The sequence below is a fragment of the Lissotriton helveticus genome, chromosome 9 (genome assembly GCF_964261635.1).
Source record: "Lissotriton helveticus chromosome 9, aLisHel1.1, whole genome shotgun sequence".
In the NCBI taxonomy this organism is placed as follows: Eukaryota; Metazoa; Chordata; class Amphibia; order Caudata; family Salamandridae; genus Lissotriton; species Lissotriton helveticus.
In genome coordinates this window covers 594,874,103-594,893,408 of record NC_136070.1, presented here as the reverse complement: position 1 = coordinate 594,893,408, position 19,306 = coordinate 594,874,103, and the positions used below count along the sequence as shown (strand labels likewise).

Here is a 19,306-nt window from a genome sequence, read left to right as displayed (position 1 = left end):
GTAGGAAATTGCTGGACGTCCAGCATTCGTCACCCTGCCGTTCCGGGTCCAGGGGCCGGTCCCGCTCACGGGACCGGAGCCGTCGCTCCTCTGGCTCCAAGTCTTCGCTTTCGGATTCCGGTAAGCGTCGCCACAAATAGAAGTCGAAGAAGCGTGTTCGCTCTCCGACGTCCCCCCGTCGCTCCTCGGAGGCGGACGAGGGGGACAGGGGTTCTGACCCTGCGGCTTCTCCGGAGTCTGGGAGTCCCGCGGCCTACCCTCCATACCCGGGTCCGTCGGCGACTCCCGAACAGGTGCTAGAGTTTCTTGCTGCCATGGATCGCCTTTTTAGGCCTCAGGCTCGCGCCGGCGCGCCTTCAGGCCCTGCGGTCCCTTGTCCAGATCCTGTTGGCCCGGCGGCTCCGCCACTAGCGCCAGCCCCGGCGCCACAGGATCCTGCGCCACAGGATCCTGCGCCGTTGGCTCCAACACCACAAGGTGCGGCGTTGCCGGCTCCGGCCCCAGCGCCGCCCTCTGTGCCGAGTATCCCTCCCTTGCCCCGGTGCCGGGACCATTTTGTTCCGGCCTGGGATCCGCATTGGGAGGTGGTGCCGGCTCCGGCTGGCGCTGTTCGTTCCTTCTCCGGCTCTGGCCCTGCCGCGGCGTTCGTCCCACTCTGCTCCGGAGGCGGACGAGGAATAGGAAGGGTCCGAGGTCCCTCTTGCCCAGCAATGTGACTCCGAGCAAGATTGGGTGGACGGCTTGGAGGATACAGACTACCTCGATGTCTAATCTGATCCGGGGTTCGCCTCTCCCCCGCCTACGATGGAGAAAGGTGCCTCCTACAGGATGGTACTCCGTAGGGCTGCGGAGGCCCTCAATCTTTGACCTCCCCACAGAGGTCCTCAAGACCAACCTCCTCACCGAGGTGCTCCAGACGGCGTCTACTTCGTCGGAGCGGTTGCTTCCTTTCAATGACACCCTTACAGAGGTCCTCTTGGGCACTTGGTCGAAGCCGGCCCGGGGGATAAAAACGTCACCAGATGCCATCGACCGGCGCCCGTTGACCTTGCCTTCTTGACCACTCAGCCTAAGCCTGAGAGCCTGGTCATTCAGGCCTTGACGTCGCAGAGTGCCTTTCCCAAGGCCCAGCCGGATAAGGACTCTAAAAGACTAGACCAGTTTGGGAAGCGGTTGTTCTCTTCGCCAGCTTGGGGCTGTGGTCAGTGAACACCTCCTGCTTGTTGGGCCGCTACTCCCACACGGTGTGGGATGCTGTTGCTCAGGTGTTGCCTCAGTGTCCTGAGGAGGTGCAAGCTGTCCTTTCTCAAGCTATTGCTGAAGGTAAGGATGCTGCTAAGTTCGCCATTCGGTGTGGGTTGGACACCGCTGACTCATTGGGCAGTGCGATTTCTACGACTCTGGCGTTGTGGCGCCACGCCTGGTTGCATTTGACTGGGTTCTCGCCAGATGTTCAGAGCTCACTCATGGACATGCCCTTTGATGGCACCCGCCTGTTCGGCGACAAGGCTGACAGTGCCCTGGAGCGCTTTAAGGACTTGCGGGCTGCGGCAAGTCCTTGGATCTCTCTGCTAAGAACCCGGCCACTCCTGGGTTTCATTCTTTGTGGCCAAGGTAGAGGCGCCCAGGCACGCCCATCCACCAATCTTGTACAGACCAGTCTCAGCGCCGCCGTGGTTGCGGGTTCCGCAGGGTCAGGGAACCAGCGTGCGGGTCCCCCCACCTCCACCCCCCACTGCTTCCGCCTCCAAACCCACTAATCTGAGCTTCGGGGAGCACCCCACGCCAGTGGGTGTCAGGATCCACCACAACCTCCCCCACTGGCGCGAAATTACGTCAAACAAGTGGGTGCTGCAGATAATCTGCCAGGGTTACTCACTTCCCTTTCAGTCCTCCCCTCCAGTCATGCCACCTCAATACCACGCATGTCGGGGCATCATTTGGGTCTTCTCCGACAGGAAGTCGCGGCACTCCTGGCCAAGTGGGCCATTGAGCGCCTTCCCGGGCAGCAAGTATGGAGTGGTTGTTATTCCCACTACTTTCAGGTTCCCATCTTGGACCTCCGGGACGTCAATCGCTTCCTCCGGAAGGATACGTTCAAAATGCTAACTCTGGCTCAGGTCCTGACTGCTATCGACCCTGGAGACTGGATGGTGGCGTTGGACTTGCAGGATGCTTATTTCCACATCCCCGTCCTTCCAGCCCACCGGCGCTACCTGCAGTTCACGGTAGGCCGAGAGCATTTTCAGGTTGCCATGCTCCCTTTTGGCCTTACCAGTGCCCCTCGGGTGTTCACGAAAGTGATGGCGGTGGTTGCAGCTCATCTGTGTAGGTCCGGGGTGTCAGTCTTCCCCTACCTCGACGACTGGCTGCTGAAGGCGGGCTCACCCTAGGCAGTCGTGAACCACCTCCAGACTACGGCCGACCTCCTGCACTTGCTGGGGTTCTCAATCAATGTGCCGAAGTCGCACCCGAGTCACTCTCAGAAGCTCCCCTTCATCATAGCGGTTCTGGATTCGGTGTTGTTTTGGGTTTATCCTCCCGAACAACGACTCCGGGGTATTCAGGCTATGATTCCGATCTTTCAGCCTCTATCCTGGGTTTCAGTCAGGATGACCCTCCGGCTCCAGGGCCTGATGGCCTCCTGCATCCTGCTGGTGACACATGCCAGATGGCATATGCGGGCTCTGCAGTGGGACCTGAAGTTCCAGTGGGCGCAGCATCAGGGCAACCTGTTCGACCATGTCCAGATCTCTGAGGGCACTGCACGACAATTACAGTGGTGGCTCACGAATCGCGATTGGGTCAATGGCAGATCCCTCTCCCTTCCCCAACCGGAGCACACAGTGGTGACTGATGCGTCCCTCCTGGGGTTTGGAGCCACTTGGGAGAGGTGGAGATCAGAGGCCTCTGGTCTCCAGTGGAGTCCCTGCTCCATATCAACCTTCTGGAGCTGCGGGCGATTCGACTTGCGCTGAAGGCATTCCTTCCCTCTGTCTGGGGAAGTGTAGTGCAGGCGTTCACGGACACCTCCGCCATGTGGTATTGCACCAAGCAGGGCAGAGTGGGGTCCTAGACCCTATGTCAGGAGGCTCTGCACCTGTGGACATGGCTGGAATATCAAGGCATTACCTTGGTGGTTCAACACCTGGCAGGTTCTCTGAATGCCAGGGCGGATGATCTCAGCCATCGGTGCATGATGGATCACGAATGGCGTCTGAACTCTGACGTAGTGCAAGGTCTTTTTCCTGCAGTGGGGAGAGCCCTGGTTAGATCTATTCGCCACCGAAAAGAATGCGCAATGTCATTGGTTCTGCGCGTTGGAATTTCCATGGTGGCACTCGCTTGGAGATGCTTTTCGTCTCGAGTGGAGCTGCGGTCTGTTGTATGCCTTTCCGCCTGTACCACTTCTGCCCAGAGTGCTGAAGAAGATCAGGCGCGACCGGGCCCAAGTCATTCTTGTGGCCCCGGACTGGGCTCGAAGAGTATGGTATCCCGAGCTACTCAGTATGAGCATAGATCCCCTGATCTGTCTGCCTCTTCGGGAGGATCTCCTGTCGCAGCAGCAGGAGACGGTCCTCCACCTGAACCTGTCCAGCCTCCACCTCCTTGCATGGAAATTGAGCGGCGACAGTTGACAGCTTTCGATCTTCCTTCTGAAGTCTGTGATGTCATTCTGGCAGCCAGGCGTTCCTCCACTAAGACGGTATACGCCTGCAGGTGGAACACATTTGTGGCATGGTGCACAGCAAAGGCTGTGGATCCCCTTTCTGCCCCTCTTTCTGAGGTACTTCTGTTCCTACTTTCCTTGGCCCAGCAGGGCTCTGCTCTGGGCACTCTCAAAGGTTATCTTTCTGACATCTCTGCCTTTCTATGGCTTCCTGATCAGCCTTCTCTTTTTAAGTCCCCGGTTGTTAACTGTTTCCTCAAAGGCATTACACATACGTTTCCTCCCATGCCCTTTATAATGCCTCAGTGGGACTTGAATCTGGTTTTGACTTACTTGATGTGCGCTCCCTTTGAGCCCCTTCATAACTGTCCCCTACGTCTTCTCACTTTAAAGACTGCTTTCCTGGTGGCGATCACCTCTGCCAGAAGAGTGAGTGAGCTCCAGGCTCTTTCTTCCAAACCTCCTTTCCTTTCAATTCATCCGTACAAGGTGGTTCTAAGGACCGGTCTTTCTTACTTGCCCAAGGTTGTCACGCCCTTCCACATCGGGCAGACCATCACCATGCCCACCTTCTTTCCGCCTCCGCATCCTTCCAGGGAAGAAGAGAGGCTCCACCTTCTGGACCCAAAACGTGTGCTGGTTTTCTATCTGCAGCGTACACAGCAGTTCCGGGTGAATGATCAGCTCTTTGTTGGCTACGTGGGCGCCAAAAAACGTTGGGACACGGCGTTCCCTTGCAGGACATTTGTCAGGCAGCTACGTGGGCCTCGCTGCACACGTTTACAAAGCCTTACTGCCTTGACAGTCCAGTCCGGAGAGACGGCTTCTTTGGCTGTTCTGTTTTCCGTGACTTCCTGGTGTAATTGTGTTCCCAGACCCTCCACCAGGGTTGGTATTGCTGGTGTATCTATTCTAAGGTAAGGAATCTATCACTAACGCGTCTCTTTCAGATGCACAAGTTACTACTTGTGTAACGATATATCTGTAAGAGACATTAGTGATAGATTCCTTCCCGCCCTCCCCGTTCTGCGAACTGATTACTAGGGTTAAGGTCATCCCTTTTAGGGCCCTAGTTTTCTGCACCAATGGTCAGTATATTTCATGGCTCTGCGTTCCTGGCGCTGAAAGTCGTATACAGAACTGATGTCAGCGCACATGGGTGGCACCCAAGTACTCTCCGTGACGCCATCTCGGCGCTGACGACACCAGTGACGGATGCGGAGCCGCAGGACGCCACCTGACGTGCAGGGGTACTGCTAAGCGAAAACTTTCCGGATCCAGTCTGACGTCTGGAGATATTCTAAGGTAAGGAATCTATCACTAACTGATGTCTCTTACAGATATTGCGTTACATAAGTAGTAACTTGTGCAGTAGAATAAAACCTGGCATTTTACAGCTTATTTTTGTATCACGATTGTCAGATAACTCACTTGACAGAAAGCATAACTATAAGAGAAAGAAAATAAACACATTTTCCATGAACAGCTAAGCAACAATTGGTATAAAGACAGACTGACATTTGACTCCAGTCCTTGAACACACAGCAAATGTGTCAAGACAACAGATATTTAAAGGCTTCTTTATTGCTCATTCACTTTCTGAATGAACAAAACACCTGTTCCTTCCAGTTTAAATTAACTCGCCTGAACAGTTGAGTAAATGCTAAAAAAAAATAGCTCGACCTGCTAAAATCTCACTCGAAATTGCGAGTGGATTTTTCAAGACCTGTATATGTATCCTCACTCTCCCCACCTTTGATTTGAATTGTGACTTGATTAATTCTGTAATGCAAAGATTGCCATAATCTGTTCCCTCAAAGCATTGTAGGCACGCACCCCTCCTATGAGACCTCCACTTAGTCTGTGGTCTGAAAATTTGTATGGGTTTATTTAATTCAGTTGGAAGCACCATCATTTAACAGGCGCGTTTCCTGGGCCTCTTCATTGTGTGCACAAAACAAACCCTTACATATGCACCTTCCCTCACCAAAACCCAAGCCCTGAAGTTGCAGTAAATATATATTTTTTTAAGTTCTTGTTCTTCTGCTGTAATTTTCAATTTGATTTCCTGCTTACATTTTAACTCTATTCTCTTAAGATTATGGCAAGTTTCCGCCATTTTGCAAGACTGTAATTTACTAGATTTCTTGATTTTGTAACAGACCTAACTATTTGTGTGAAACTGAACGTTTCACCGTCCATGAATGAACCTACAGTTGTGGACTGTTAATTGTGAAGTTTTTTATTTTATCCTTACTGCTGAAAACTGGGTGGGAAGGTTGCAGGCTTAATCTGGCGACTTGTGTTGCCAGATGCATTTGTTGGCCTTTTGTAGAGGGGCGTGGGAGGTGGTACCATTAGCTTTTGTACATGAGAAGCTTGTAACCCCTGCCCTGCATTCCAAACTAACTACTAGAGTTTTCTTTTTCACCTACCAGCACAAAACCCAACCCAAATCAGATCATATCGGCAGGCTCAAAGCCAGGTCTTAACGGGGCTGGATTCCAGAAGGGATTGACCTGCGAAAGCTGTCACAGTAAGTAATGGTGTCAATGGCGGGTTGCAGGGGGCTGATCCTAGAGTCTGTGCATGGGCCTTGAGCGATGCACAGTACCCACCACAAGTCTGAATTGAGATCCAAAGTAGGCCAGTAACAAAACATATTACTGAAGGAAGAGCTCCTACAAATCAGTAAATAATTGCACAAAGTACTCAGTTTCTGGCCTCTTCCAAGACATAAACAGTTATTTTTCTTTATTATACGCGTCCCCCCTGGTTGGTGCGGTTTTCCCTGAAGGTTAAATATCCTCTAGTGCATGAGACCTGCTCAGGGCTGCATAATGAGTTTAAATTGTGGGTTAGAAAGTCATGCTGGTCAGGTTTTCATCAGTGTTTCTATATAACAATTCTCAAGAGGAATGCGCCATACATATTCCCATTACCAGGCAGGAAACTGATTTAGGTGAATGCAATGAACCAAAACAGTGTGTTGTACAGTGTTAGGAAGTTATGAGAGGAACTAAAACAGAAAGCAGAGTGCTCTTTTAAAGAACCTTCTTTCTCTTGAGTGATAATTTACTCCTTTAGAATGGCATAGGTACTAGGTCTACTCTTTTCACTTGGGCTCACACTGTCTTATCAGCAAATTTCATTTTGAGTTCTTTCCGGGGAGCGAGGTGAAAATCATAAATAATATAACTAACCAGATCATAATCTGCTCATTCTTTACTAAAACATACAGAATAACCTGCACACTGATTTAAGGGGTTATCCTCTGACCTTTCCAACAATTCCCTTGGTCTAAATACTTGAATCCTACAATACTGCCTATCCTTTGTATGCTAATAACAATGTTGCACCTAACGCAGCATGAAGTAAAGGTTGATCATCATCAAAACAAAGGTTGAGTCGGTCATTTTTAGGGCTGAATGATCCACCAAATGCTTTGCTTCATTGCATTCAAAATCGATTCTGCTGATGGGAATGGCGAATCAACCAACCTTCTACTTATCCTCCGGACACCATTGGCTCCTCCCCAGCCTTTATAGCGAGTGCAAACCCTTAACAGTCCTTATTTGGCCTTGGTTTGGGAGTCAACTGATAGCGAGTAGTTTGTCACATGTGACAACTATGGAGAGAATTGTCGCTACTCCATGTCAGTTTCATTAATATTCTTACATATTGACTAGTTTTGCAGCGTGAATCTTTCTGGATTCACTATGCTGTGCATTATTCCGCGGTCTAGTGGTTGGGTCCGGAATTTTAGTCTTTTTTTTTTCATTTTGTTTTTGTAGCCCAGGTGGGCGTCGACGTCCCACCTTTCGGTGTACTTCCTGTGGCGTCGGCACACTACCTGCGGAAGCTCCCACCTTGGGGCGCCATCTTCAGATTCTTTTTTCCGCCGTTGGGTCTGGATCGTTCCCGAAAGGGCTCCAGAGTTTTGGAGAAAAGAAGACGCCCAAAAGTCGATTTTTGCACGAAAAGGATTGAGAAGACGACAAACTACACCATCGAGCGGGACGACGAAGAAGAACTTCGAGAACTTCGACGTCAAACGGAGAATGCGCACACAGGGGGCCCCCTGAGCGCAAGAAATGGACAACACTCCTTTTACATTCTGCCGTAACTGCCACCACAAATACGCACAGAAGGACCAGCACCCAGTTTGTAACCTCTGCCTGCTGGTCGACCACGAGAGCAAGGACTGCAACGCCTGCTCAGCCTTCAAGCCGTAGACTCTCCGGGTTAGAGAGCGCCAGAGAAGGGCCAACTATAACATGCAAGGCAAGGGCCAGCCACCGTCCCTTCGAGACCTGGGACTCTCGACCGACGAAGAAGACAACGTCTCCAGAGAAGACGACGACGACTACATGGTCGTAGAGACCGATAAGAAGACTTCTAAAAAGGTAGGAGACTCGTCGACCCCTAAAGCAACGACAGACCCTCAAAAGTCTGAGCCAGACTCTCGAAAATCAAAGTCTAAGTCCTCGAAGGGAGCAACGGCGCCGAAAATTTCGACTGCTGCAGCTGCATCCAAGGATAAATAGCCCAGCGGATCCTTCGAAAAGGACTCCCAGGCAGCGAAGACCTGCGAAAAGCCAAGGTCGTCTAAGCACGTCCTCAAAAAGGAACGTTCGGCTTTGAGAGAGAAGGACCCCAAGGTCGCTTCGACGTCGACAAAAGACCCGAAGCCCGTCTCGACGCCGACGTATACGTCGAAGAGAACAGCTGAACCGTTCTACGCCGAGCAGGCCGCCGAAATGGAAAGAAAGAAAAGACGGCTCGAGGCTGAGATGGATAACATCCTGCAAAGAAAAAAGGAGTTTAACGAAAAAATGAAGAAATTCTCAATTCCGTCAAAACCAAAGACGCTGGTCGTCGAAATAGACGAGGAAGAGGACTTCGACGGCGAAGGACCGTCAAAGCCCCGAGATTCTGGAAAATCCGGAGGAAGAAGCCTTCTACTTCGAGGAGGAGGGCGACGACGACGATCAGAGGACAACCCTCTGCTCCACATCCTCGGGGACACAGGACCTGGAGTGGCAGGACCTCGACACCAAGAGCCCAGAAGAGGCCGTGGACACGTATCCTTCGAGGCCTTCGCCGCCAGATGACATTGGAGTGTACAATATGGTCATCAAGAATGCGGCAACAGCCTTTGGGGTCAAGCTCGATGAGGAAAAACCAAAAGCAGACTTCCTCTTAGAAACACTGCTCCCGACGCAAACTAGGAGCCAGTACCTACCCATGCTTGAGAGTGTCAGTCAGTCAGTCAGGATATCTTTGAGAGTGTCATGGCCCAGGGGAAAGAGGCGGTCAAGGAGCCGGCAACATGCAGATCCGTCACGCCCAGGGGCAGAGAAGAAGTACAAACACTCCTCCAAGGACCCTCCCTACATCCAAGGGTCGGTCACGGCGGACTCCATTATTGCGGCGACCGCCAGGAAAAGGGCGAATGTGCCAACTACGTCAGGGCCACTGCCTCACAAGGAAAGCAGGAGGATGGACCTAACTGGAAGGAAAATTGAAAGAAATGCCGCAATGCACTGGCGCATGGCGAATTCAAACGCGCTGCTGAACAGGCAACAATACCAAATTCTGGACGAGATCGGGCAGCTGCTCAAGCACCTCCCTGACGAGTACCAGCAAAGAGCCTCACACCTTGTGGAAGAGGTGAAAAATGTGGCAAATTCGTGCCTCAAAACAGCCTTGGATGGAGCTGACACGTCCAGCAGACTGATGATGTTGGGCATCACTGAGAGAAGACAAGCCTGGCTCAGGATCTCAGGCTTCAAACCCGAGGTACAACACAACATCCTAAGCACCCCATTCAATGGGGAGACACTGTTTGGGGCACCAGTGGATGAAAAACTCACCCAGCTCAAAAAAGAGAACGAAACTGCAAGGTCCATGAGGGCCTTATAATTCAGGGTAGCTAAGAGGGGTACCCCGTCACAGAGACCGAACGGATGAGGGGAAAACCAGCCAGGAACGTCACACCAGACATTCCAACAGTCACACCATGGCGACAGCCAAACACAGCAGGGACACCAGAAACAAACTTGCCACCACCAGAAAAGGGGCCAGTCCTTACGCGGGAGAGGGAACGGACGTGGACAAAATAAGAGGGGGCCAACAGCCCACCTCTAAGTGACTCCGTCACGCAAAACGTGCCCACCCACAGAAACCCTCCCGGGGTGGAGCACAACAAGACCAAAACAGGGTTACACGGTCAGAACATCGACGAACATGTAACGCCAGTAGGAGGCAGGCTAAGTAATTTCTTCTGGGAGTGGAAGAAGATAACCACAGACAATTGGATACTCAACATTATACAGTTCGGATACTGCATAGAATTGGAAAAGACGCCGCCAAACAGGAAACCAAAAAGGAAGACGAAGTCAGGAATAGAGCTAGAGCTACTTCAAAAGAAAGCGAAGGAACTCCTCAAAGTAGGCCATCGAACCAGTACCATACAGAGAAAGGAACAAGGGAGTGTACTCAACCTACTTCCTGATACCAAAGGTAGAAGAAACACTGATGCCCATCCTGGACCTAAGGTTCCTAAACAAGTTCATAAAAACACAAGTTCAAAATGACGTCTCTACAAGAGGTCATTCCTCAGATAAGAGACGGAGACTTCATGGTAACCATAGATCTCAAAGATGCCTAACTACACATCCCAATTAATAGGCGGCACAAACATCTACTAAGATTTACCATCAACAAAGATCACTACCAGTTCATAGCCCTAGCATTCAGACTCTAATCCGCGCCAAGGGTCTTCACAAAGTGCCTTGCATCAGTGGCTGCGCACCTAAGGATGGAAGGGATCCATGTATACCCTTACCTAGACGACTGGCTAATAAGGGCAAGTTCGCACAGGACATGCAAGGAGCACGCACAACGCGTGACAGATACGCTGGTGGACCTGGGATTCTCCATTCACTGGGGGAAATCCTCTATGAAACCAGAACAAGTAAAAATCTTCCTAGGAGCACAGATCAACACCATACAGAGCAAGGTGTTCCCCAGTGAGAAGGGGACACTGGCCCTGCTGAAGGAGACTCACCTCTACCAGAAGGGGCGAGCTCTCACAGTGAGGACAGCAAGCAAGGTCATGGGCATGATGGCCTCCTGCATACATCTGGTCCCAAATGTACGGCTTACACATGAGACCATTCCAGGAATGGCTGCAAGAACAATGGTCACAAGCTGCAGGAAGTTGGGAAGATCTAGTGGTTGTAACGCACGCAGTGCAGGAGGAGATGTCGTGGTGGAACAAGGAAAACATAAGAGGGGAAACCTTTAACACCACCAACCCCAACGGTGACAATCACCACAGACGCATCCCAGAAGGGATGGGGAGCACACATGAGCAAGCACAGGGTGAGGGGTCTGTGGACTCTAGCGGATGCGGTCAAACACATCAACTACTTGTAACTAAAGACCGTGTTCCTCGCCCTGAAAGCCTTCCAGACAAAACTGTACAACCAGAGAGTGTTGATCCAAACAGACAACACACCAACGATGTTCTACATCAACCAGCAGGGAGGAACACAGTCAGCCCCACTATCGAACCTAGCACAGGAGATATGGAGATGGGCCATCCCTCTAAAAATAGACCTGCTAGCCATACACCTACCAGGGAAGGACAATGTGGAAGCAGACTGGCTCAGCAGACCGACATCGGCATCCCACGAGTGGGAGCCCAATACACAGCAAACACCAAAGCTATTCAGAAGGTGGGGAACACAGACAATAGACCTGTTTGCAACACGCCATAATGCAAAATGCCGAAATTTGGCGGTCAGGGGAAGGATCCCTGGGGAATGCCCTATAGATAAGCTGGTCAAAGACATTTGTCTACGATTTTCCCCCAATACCCCTGATACACAGAGTACTCAACCAGTGCAGAACCAGCAACTTGACCCTGATCCTGGTGGCACCACAGTGGGCCAGGCAGACCTGGTACTCACAGATAATGGAAATGGCACAAGGCGCTCCCCACAAGTTCGGGAAAAGGAAAGACTTACTCCATGCAAAACGGAGAAGTACTACACCCAGAACCAGAGAACCTCAGCCTAGCAGCGTGGCTCCTGAAGACATAGAGTTTGCGCACCTGAAATAACCTGAGAGCACCCTACGGGTACTACGAGAGGCAAGGAGACCTAGCACACGAAGGTGCTATGTGGCAAAATGGAAGAGGTTTTCTCTGTGGTGCAGCAGGAAGAAGCTACACAAAGATGTCAAGAGAATCAACTGTGCTAAGGTATCTCACACACCTGCTGAAGGCAAAACTAAGTTCATCCTTGCTGAGAGTACACCTAGCAGCGATTGTAGCCTTCACGAGAGGAGAAACGGGGAAGAGTTTCTTTACATCACAGGTAGTAAAGAGATTCCTGGAAGGGGCAAAGAGGATTGCACCACCAAAGAGGATGCCGCCACCGGCTTGGAACCTTAACTTAGTCGTAACGGAGCTCATGAAAGCTCCTTTTGAGCCCATTCATAAGGCTTCCCTACAAATGCTGACAATGAAAACCGCCTTCTTGGTGGCAATCACCTCGCTGCGCAGGGTGAGCGAACTATAGGTGCTGACGCTGCAAGAACCCTACATCCAAATACACAATGATAGGGTGGTGATGAAAACTGACCCACACTTTATGCCAAATGTGGTGTCTAGGGTCCACATCAACCAGACGGTGCAAATACCAAGCTTTTTTCAGAAACCGACCACAATAGCAGAGAGGGCACTGCACACTCTGGACGCTAGAAAGGCAGTAATGCACTACATAGAAAGAACAAAGGAGCACAGAAAAACAAAACCGTTCTTTGTGTCCTTCACAACCAGTTTCCCGGGTAATACAGTAACAAAGGGAACCATTGCACGAAGGATCGCACAAACGATACAATTCTGCCACAAGCAAGCAGACCAAGAACTAGCAGAAGGGGCGCAGGCCCACTCTACTAGGAAGAAAGAAGCAACGATAGCCTTCCTGGCAAACACACCCATTCAAGCCATATGCCTGGCGGCAACATGGGCTTCAGTGCGCACGTTCACTAAGCACTACTGTGTGGATATACAAATGAACAAGGAAGCACAAGTAGGACAGAGGGTGCTTCAACATATATTCAACAACCAACGCTCCTCTTCCACCCAGCCGCCACAAACATAACAAACCGCTACAAAGTCTATGCACAGCATAGTGAATCCAGAAAGATTCACGCTGCAAAACGAATAGTTTCTTACCTGTCGGTGTAGTTTTGCAGCTTGAAGATCTTTCTGGATTCACTAGCGAACCCACCCACCTCCGCCAGAAAGATGAGGCTGGAGAAGCAGGTGGTAATACAAGGACAATACAGAAACAGACACCTTGAAGGACATAGCAGATAAATCACTTACTTGAACATTGCCAAAGGATTCGCAAACCGAACACAAAACAAAAAAAAAAAGAATCCGAAGATGGCGCCCCAAGGTGGGAGCTTCCGCAGGAAGCGTGCCGTCGTCACAGGAAGTACACCGAAAGGTGGGACGTCTACGCCCACCTGGGCTACGAAAAAAACCCCAAAAAAAACAAAGAAAAGACTACGATTCCGGACCCAACCACTAGACCGCGGAATAATGCAAACGAAGTAAAGGGGGCAGTCGCCATGGGAGGTGACAAATGAAGAGGAGGCGGTACTAAGGAGGGACTAACAAGCGGATTGACGATTCTGAAGCCAGCATTTGAGACAAACAATGGCACAAGCCAATGGCAAACATGGGCAGAGAGTGGGCGGGCTTCTATACTCTTCTCGTTAGGTCGAGCGTATACAAGAAGTCTCGCAGAGCAGTGCATGTGCGCTGTCTCACGCTCAATCTAAAAACTGCTTTACTTACCTTTTCTCTAGGAATTGTCCCAGTGTGATATCTAGGCATATCACACTGAGTAGAAAAAGTAAACCATAAAGCAATCTGTGAAGTAATCAAACAGTAGTTTCAACTGTATTCAAAGCATTTACAAACCTGTAAGTCATATTCATTCAGCTTGCTTGTATTATTCAACCTGCCTTGAAAAGTACCATTTACACTTACTTGTGCCAAGCTTGCTTGGCACTAGGAAATAACTATAACTAAATAATATTTTTATATAAACAAATTGGTCTGAGTTCAGTCTTTGAGTGTGTGACATGATTTCTTGCCAGTGTGTAAAATAAATGCTTAGCACCACCCTTTGATAAAGCCTTACTGCTCACCCACACTACCACAAATGGAGAATACGGTATTATCTACTTTTACCTCTGCCTACCTTTGGGGTTCCACTCTGTAAATACTACACTAAAGTAAGGTATAGTGTACACAGAGCCAGCTTCCTACACAATGGGCTTAGACACTGTGGGGATACAGGGCTCATGCACCTGTACCCTCAACAGTGGTATAGTGTATCCAGCTAGAGGGGTGTCTTACCTAGACCATACGCAGTGGGTTGTAGGCATGGCACACAGGTATTTGTGTCATTTCGACTCTTCACTTTGGTCTGCACCAAAATACGCAGCCTGCAAAAAGGTTTGAGTGTGTTAAGGTACTGGGCCTCTAAGGGTGGCACAATAGGTTCTGCAGTCCTTAGAGGCCATCCCTGGTCACAGTGTACTTGGTACCCATGGTACCTTTTACAAGGGACTTGCATGTGGCCAGGGGGTGCAAAGGTACCGTTTTAAGGAAAGAACACAGGCCCTAGGTGCCTGATTAGCAGGAACCCAGGGCACACTTCATTAGAGAGCATCAAACATCAGACAAAAAGTGGGGGGCAACCATGCAAAAAGGGGCACTTTCCTCTAAAGGTCATTTCTGATAGTCAAGACCTTGGCACAATAGTGGTAATCCCTACTGCTAGCTCAGAGGAAATTGGGTATATTATGTGGTGTGGTTTTTGACATTGTGTAATACTTATCTACCCCTTTAGGACCCTTAGGTTTTGTATGTCAAATCTTCCGCTCAACTCTTAGGACCTGTGGCTCTGAGCAGCAAGGCTTACACAAAGTAACAAGTGTAAAGCTTTTAAACAACACCAAAACATCTGAAGAAATCAACAAGACACCATAGAAGTTTTACAACGATTTATAAAAATAGACTATTTTTATGAATTTTTAGAAACCACCATGATAAAGATCCACCAGAGCGTTCCAGAGAGAGAATTTACAAGGTATTGTAAATCAGGGCAGTTCACTCACCCGCAAATGAGCATTGGCAAATTCAAGCATTTGACACGTGGACATTTTTTCACTAAAGAATTTGGACTAGATGTGATGCCGTCACTTGAAGTGTGTTTAGGTGCCCAACTCCAGTTGTGAGCCATTCAGTGGGACCAACAAGGTCCTTGGAAACCTTTACCTCAGCAGGTGAATCAGTCTTCTGTCAGTTTGAAGCACATTTATCCTTTGCAGGGCTTTCCTATGGAATTGGTCCTGATGCAAGGGATGAAGTATGCTGAAAGGATTTGCACGATTAAGTGCTTCAGTTGGGGATCTTCCTGTGACGACTACTCAGTCCACGAAGGTGGTGAGGGGGTCCTGGTCATAGGGTAGACATCTATCGAAGTCCTCTTGGTGCTGGCATAAGTCTAGTCGCCACTGTACTACTGGTTACCCAGTATCAAAGCCACAGGCCAATCTTTCCTTTTCTTTTTTACTTTATTTATTTTTAAAAAAAATACACAACCCAAAAATATACCGAGTCGTGGTTACAGTATTCACAAACACATAAATCTAAATCTGGACACAATAGCATTTATCTAAAAGAAAAGCGAAAAGGAAAATAGACAGTGGAGAAGATACAAAAAGTTAAATCAATACCCATTATAGAAAATAAGAAGCATAATTGAAACAGAGGGCTAGATATCAAAAGAAAAGGAGAGTTTTCAGAGCTTAGACCAATGCTCTAAAGGGGCCCAAATCTTAGAGGCTAACCAACGCCTTCTTCTCTACCTTAACAAATACACGGAAGACTTCAAATTATGCCAAGCTAGCATCCTAGCTCTCCCATTAAAAAAAGTAGGAGCTTCCAAACTTAGCCACTGCAAGGTTATACAAAGCTGTATCATTGCCATGGTTTAAAAAAAAAAAATGCTCTAATACATCTTGATCTTTCAATAGTTCCAAAGTATTCACACCCCAGTATAACCAACGCTGGAGAAATCTCAACCTAAATGTTAAGCACCTCGTTGATAAAAACCTCAATATCCCCTAGAAAGTCCCTCAAATTTGGGCACGAATAGAACATATGAATTGCGTCTGCCACTTGGAATATACACCTGGAGCAGGAGTCTCCCTTTCTCCCCCCCACCCCCATTTAGCTATCTTAGCCAGAGTGAGATATAAGTCAAACATAGCCATGTAACTTTGCGTCTGCAAGCTGCCTGAAACTAGGACATAGCTAGCGCCTAGAGACCCTTACGGGTGATTGTGCGCTTTACAAATGTGGATTATTATTATTATTATTATTACTAGCTAATTCCAGCACAGGTCGCAGATCTACTCCTGCGATACCCAGTTTCCCCACCCACTTACTATTCTGAGCATCCAAGTCGTCAGGAAGGTCTGATAATAGACATCGATAAATAGCACCTATTCTGGCCCTCCTTTTAACAAGTTCAATTAGAACAATTTTATCATAGATAGTGGGAGTGTTATGATAATATTTATCTAAGAAGCTCCTAATTTGAAGATATTTGAAAAAATCGCTGGAATGCAGATGGAACTTTTCCCTTAGAGAGGAGAAAGAGGTCAGCTGCCCATCAAGACCCAGGTCCCCATTATCTTTCAGGCCCATAATCTGACATTTAAAAATAACGCTATCCTGTAATATAAATAGCAGCACACTAACCGCGCTGAAGGGCCTATAGAAATTAACTTTCGAGATAGTGAGCTTATGGCGGATTTTCTGCCAGACTGAAAACATGGCCCAGATAACCTTAAACCTTGTTTTTTTTTAAATAGCTCGGCTCGAGCACCCGCGTTAAGGCTCCCTTGGCTGCATCCCCCAGGGCTATCTCATATATAGGTGGCCTGGTACATAGAGGAACATCTGCACTATCACCCAGCAATGGTGACCCAAAGTGTTGTAGCATGGCAGACCAATAATAAAATAAAAGATTAGGGACCGCCCAACCCCCTCGATCCCTGGGAAGGCAGGTCCACTTAGCCGCTCTTCGTGCCCGGCTATAACCCCAGAGGAACCGAAGACTAATCCTCTCAGCCCTAACCAACGTTGTCTGTGAAATCACCAGAGGGATTGTTCTAAATAAGTATAAAAACTTTGGAAAGATTAACATTTTCAGAACGTTACAACAGCCATACAGTGACAGATGCAAATGATCAAGCCTCTCCATCTTAGTATTGAGAGAGTCAACAACCGGGAGACAGTTTAGAGCCGAGATATCAGTAACTGCAGAAGAAATTTGAACCCCCGAGATATGTTGCTTCCGTTACAACAGACACATCAGAAAGGGGCATGGTTTCCGACTGAATGACCTGGGTTTTTGTGATATTTAACTTATATCCGGAAAGTGCTCCGAATTGTGCTGCCAGCGTCTCTAAAGCAGGGAAGGCAGATCCAACATCGTTCGTTAAAACCATGATGTCGTCGGCATAAGCCAGTATCTTATACTCTACCCCCTGAACCCTAACCGGACAGATGTCTTCGCTCGCTTCAATTATGCTAAGAAAGGGCTCGATATACAGGGCAAAGAGCAGGGGCATCCTTGTCTGGTTTCCCTGCTGATGTTAAAGCACCCTGACTCTTCCCCGGAAATGTGGATTTTAGCGACTGGAGAGATTTATGACTGAAGAGCCTGGGTGACCTCGGAGCTAAAGCCCTTCCAGCGCAACACAGCCCACAGGAACCCCCAGGAGACCCTGTTGAACGCCTTCTAGGCGTCCAACAGGATCACACCAAGGGAGGATCCTGTGGTCTGGACCCAATCCAGGAGTGCAATGACTCGACTGACATGGTCGGCTGTATCCCTGCCCGGGATAAACCCGTGCTGGTGCAGCGAGACCAGGGGGGCAATGACCTGAGCAAGTCTAGTGGATAGGATTCTAGAATATATTTTACTATCAGTATTAATAAGTGAAATTGGCCGATAGGAAGAAGGATTTAGCTCAGGTTTACCTTTCTTTTTAAACAATACCACCGTGGTTTGGCGCCAGGAATCGGGTATAACACCACCCTGTGCGGCCCTAAACACTGATAGCATATCCTGGCTGACCGATGCAGAGAACGACTTGTAAAATTCTAAAGGAATAGAATCCGGGCCAGCGGCCTTCCCGTAGGCCAAAGATTTAATTGCCGCTTCAGCCTCGTCCCAAGTAATTGGGGCAGAAAGTACCTCATCCTGCTCTGATGTGATCACCAAAGTGTCTAAGGTCTGGAGAAAGTCATCCGCCAAAGTCTCACTTGAGAAACACCAGAGTCCTCATCATACAGCGAGGTATAAAAACTCTTAAAGACATCCATTACCCCCACTGGAGTATCCTGAATACGGCCCTGCTGGTCCAAGACTCGGACGATACGATTTGCAACACTTTTCTGTTGTAATCTTTTAGCAAGAAATTTGCCAGAAATTTCGCCAAATTCATACATCAGCGTGCGAAATTGCACGTATTTTGCGGCTAAATCCCCGGCCGAAAAACTCCAAGATTTTAGATTTTGATATGGCAACCGCCCTCTGACTCTGATCAATCTCCCAGCTGAGCTGAATATTAGTTGTTAATTCCAATTCTGCCACCTGTAGCTCCTCAAAGCGGCTTTTGATCTGCGCCTGCATGCTCTTCCAATGATAAGCTGCAGTGATTTTTGTCTCGCCCCGTAATGCAGCCTTAAATGTGTCCAAGACGATACAGTCTGAGGCAGTTCCCCTATTGATATTCATGAATTCAGTAATCCAACATTCCATATGGTCCCGATATTATTGATCCAGGAGGAGCTTTCTCTCGAATGTCCAGGATCTAGTGGGTTTAATAGAGCGCTCCTAAGGACATTCCATCACTAATGCATTATGATCTGATAGTCCTTGGCAGAATAGCAATGGTGACCGCCCCTACATACTGATCAGAAACAAAAAAATAATCTAAGCGGACCATTTTGTTATGGGGGACAGAATAATATGTATAACCATCTGTAGGAGAGTAGGGTCTGCAATCCTATGATCACCCCAGATTTTTGCTTCACTGGTTTACGACTTTCACTGGCTGTGGGCCTGCTAATCAGACCCACAGCCTAGCTGTTCTCTCTATTCCAAATTGTACCCAGGTACTGAATTGGCACTGGGCCCTCTCTTGTGTCCCTGTAACCAGGGCAGAGGTGTACCCAGAAGTCTCCCAGGGGCTGCAGCATGTATTATGCCACCCCTGGGTTGACTAACTAAACCAGACACAACTGGCTGCTTGACAGCTGGGGCAAGGTGGTGTACACACCCTTTGCTTTAGATATAGTATTCCTATATCTAACCCTAAAATGGACACATATATTCCTATCAGTCACTCCTATGGCAGGCCTTAACAATCCTGAAGGCAGAGTGCTTGGAATAATGTGAAATGGTGCTCTGGCATGAGCTGAGCCCGTTTGCAGCTTGCGGAACCAAGTCTTAATAGCTGTTC

General features: G+C 48.9%; 1 protein-coding gene across 2 annotated transcripts in view; it reads left to right on the top strand.

Annotated features, from left to right (window-relative positions):
* MTA2 (metastasis associated 1 family member 2) overlaps positions 1–19,306 on the top strand; it is a 386,348-nt gene that overhangs the window by 152,419 nt on the left and 214,623 nt on the right. For both annotated transcript variants that reach the window (XM_078660594.1, XM_078660595.1), the window contains exon 12: positions 6,109–6,206. In XM_078660594.1, the coding sequence (XP_078516720.1) occupies positions 6,109–6,206 (98 nt within the window). The remainder of the gene's footprint in view (positions 1–6,108; positions 6,207–19,306) is intronic.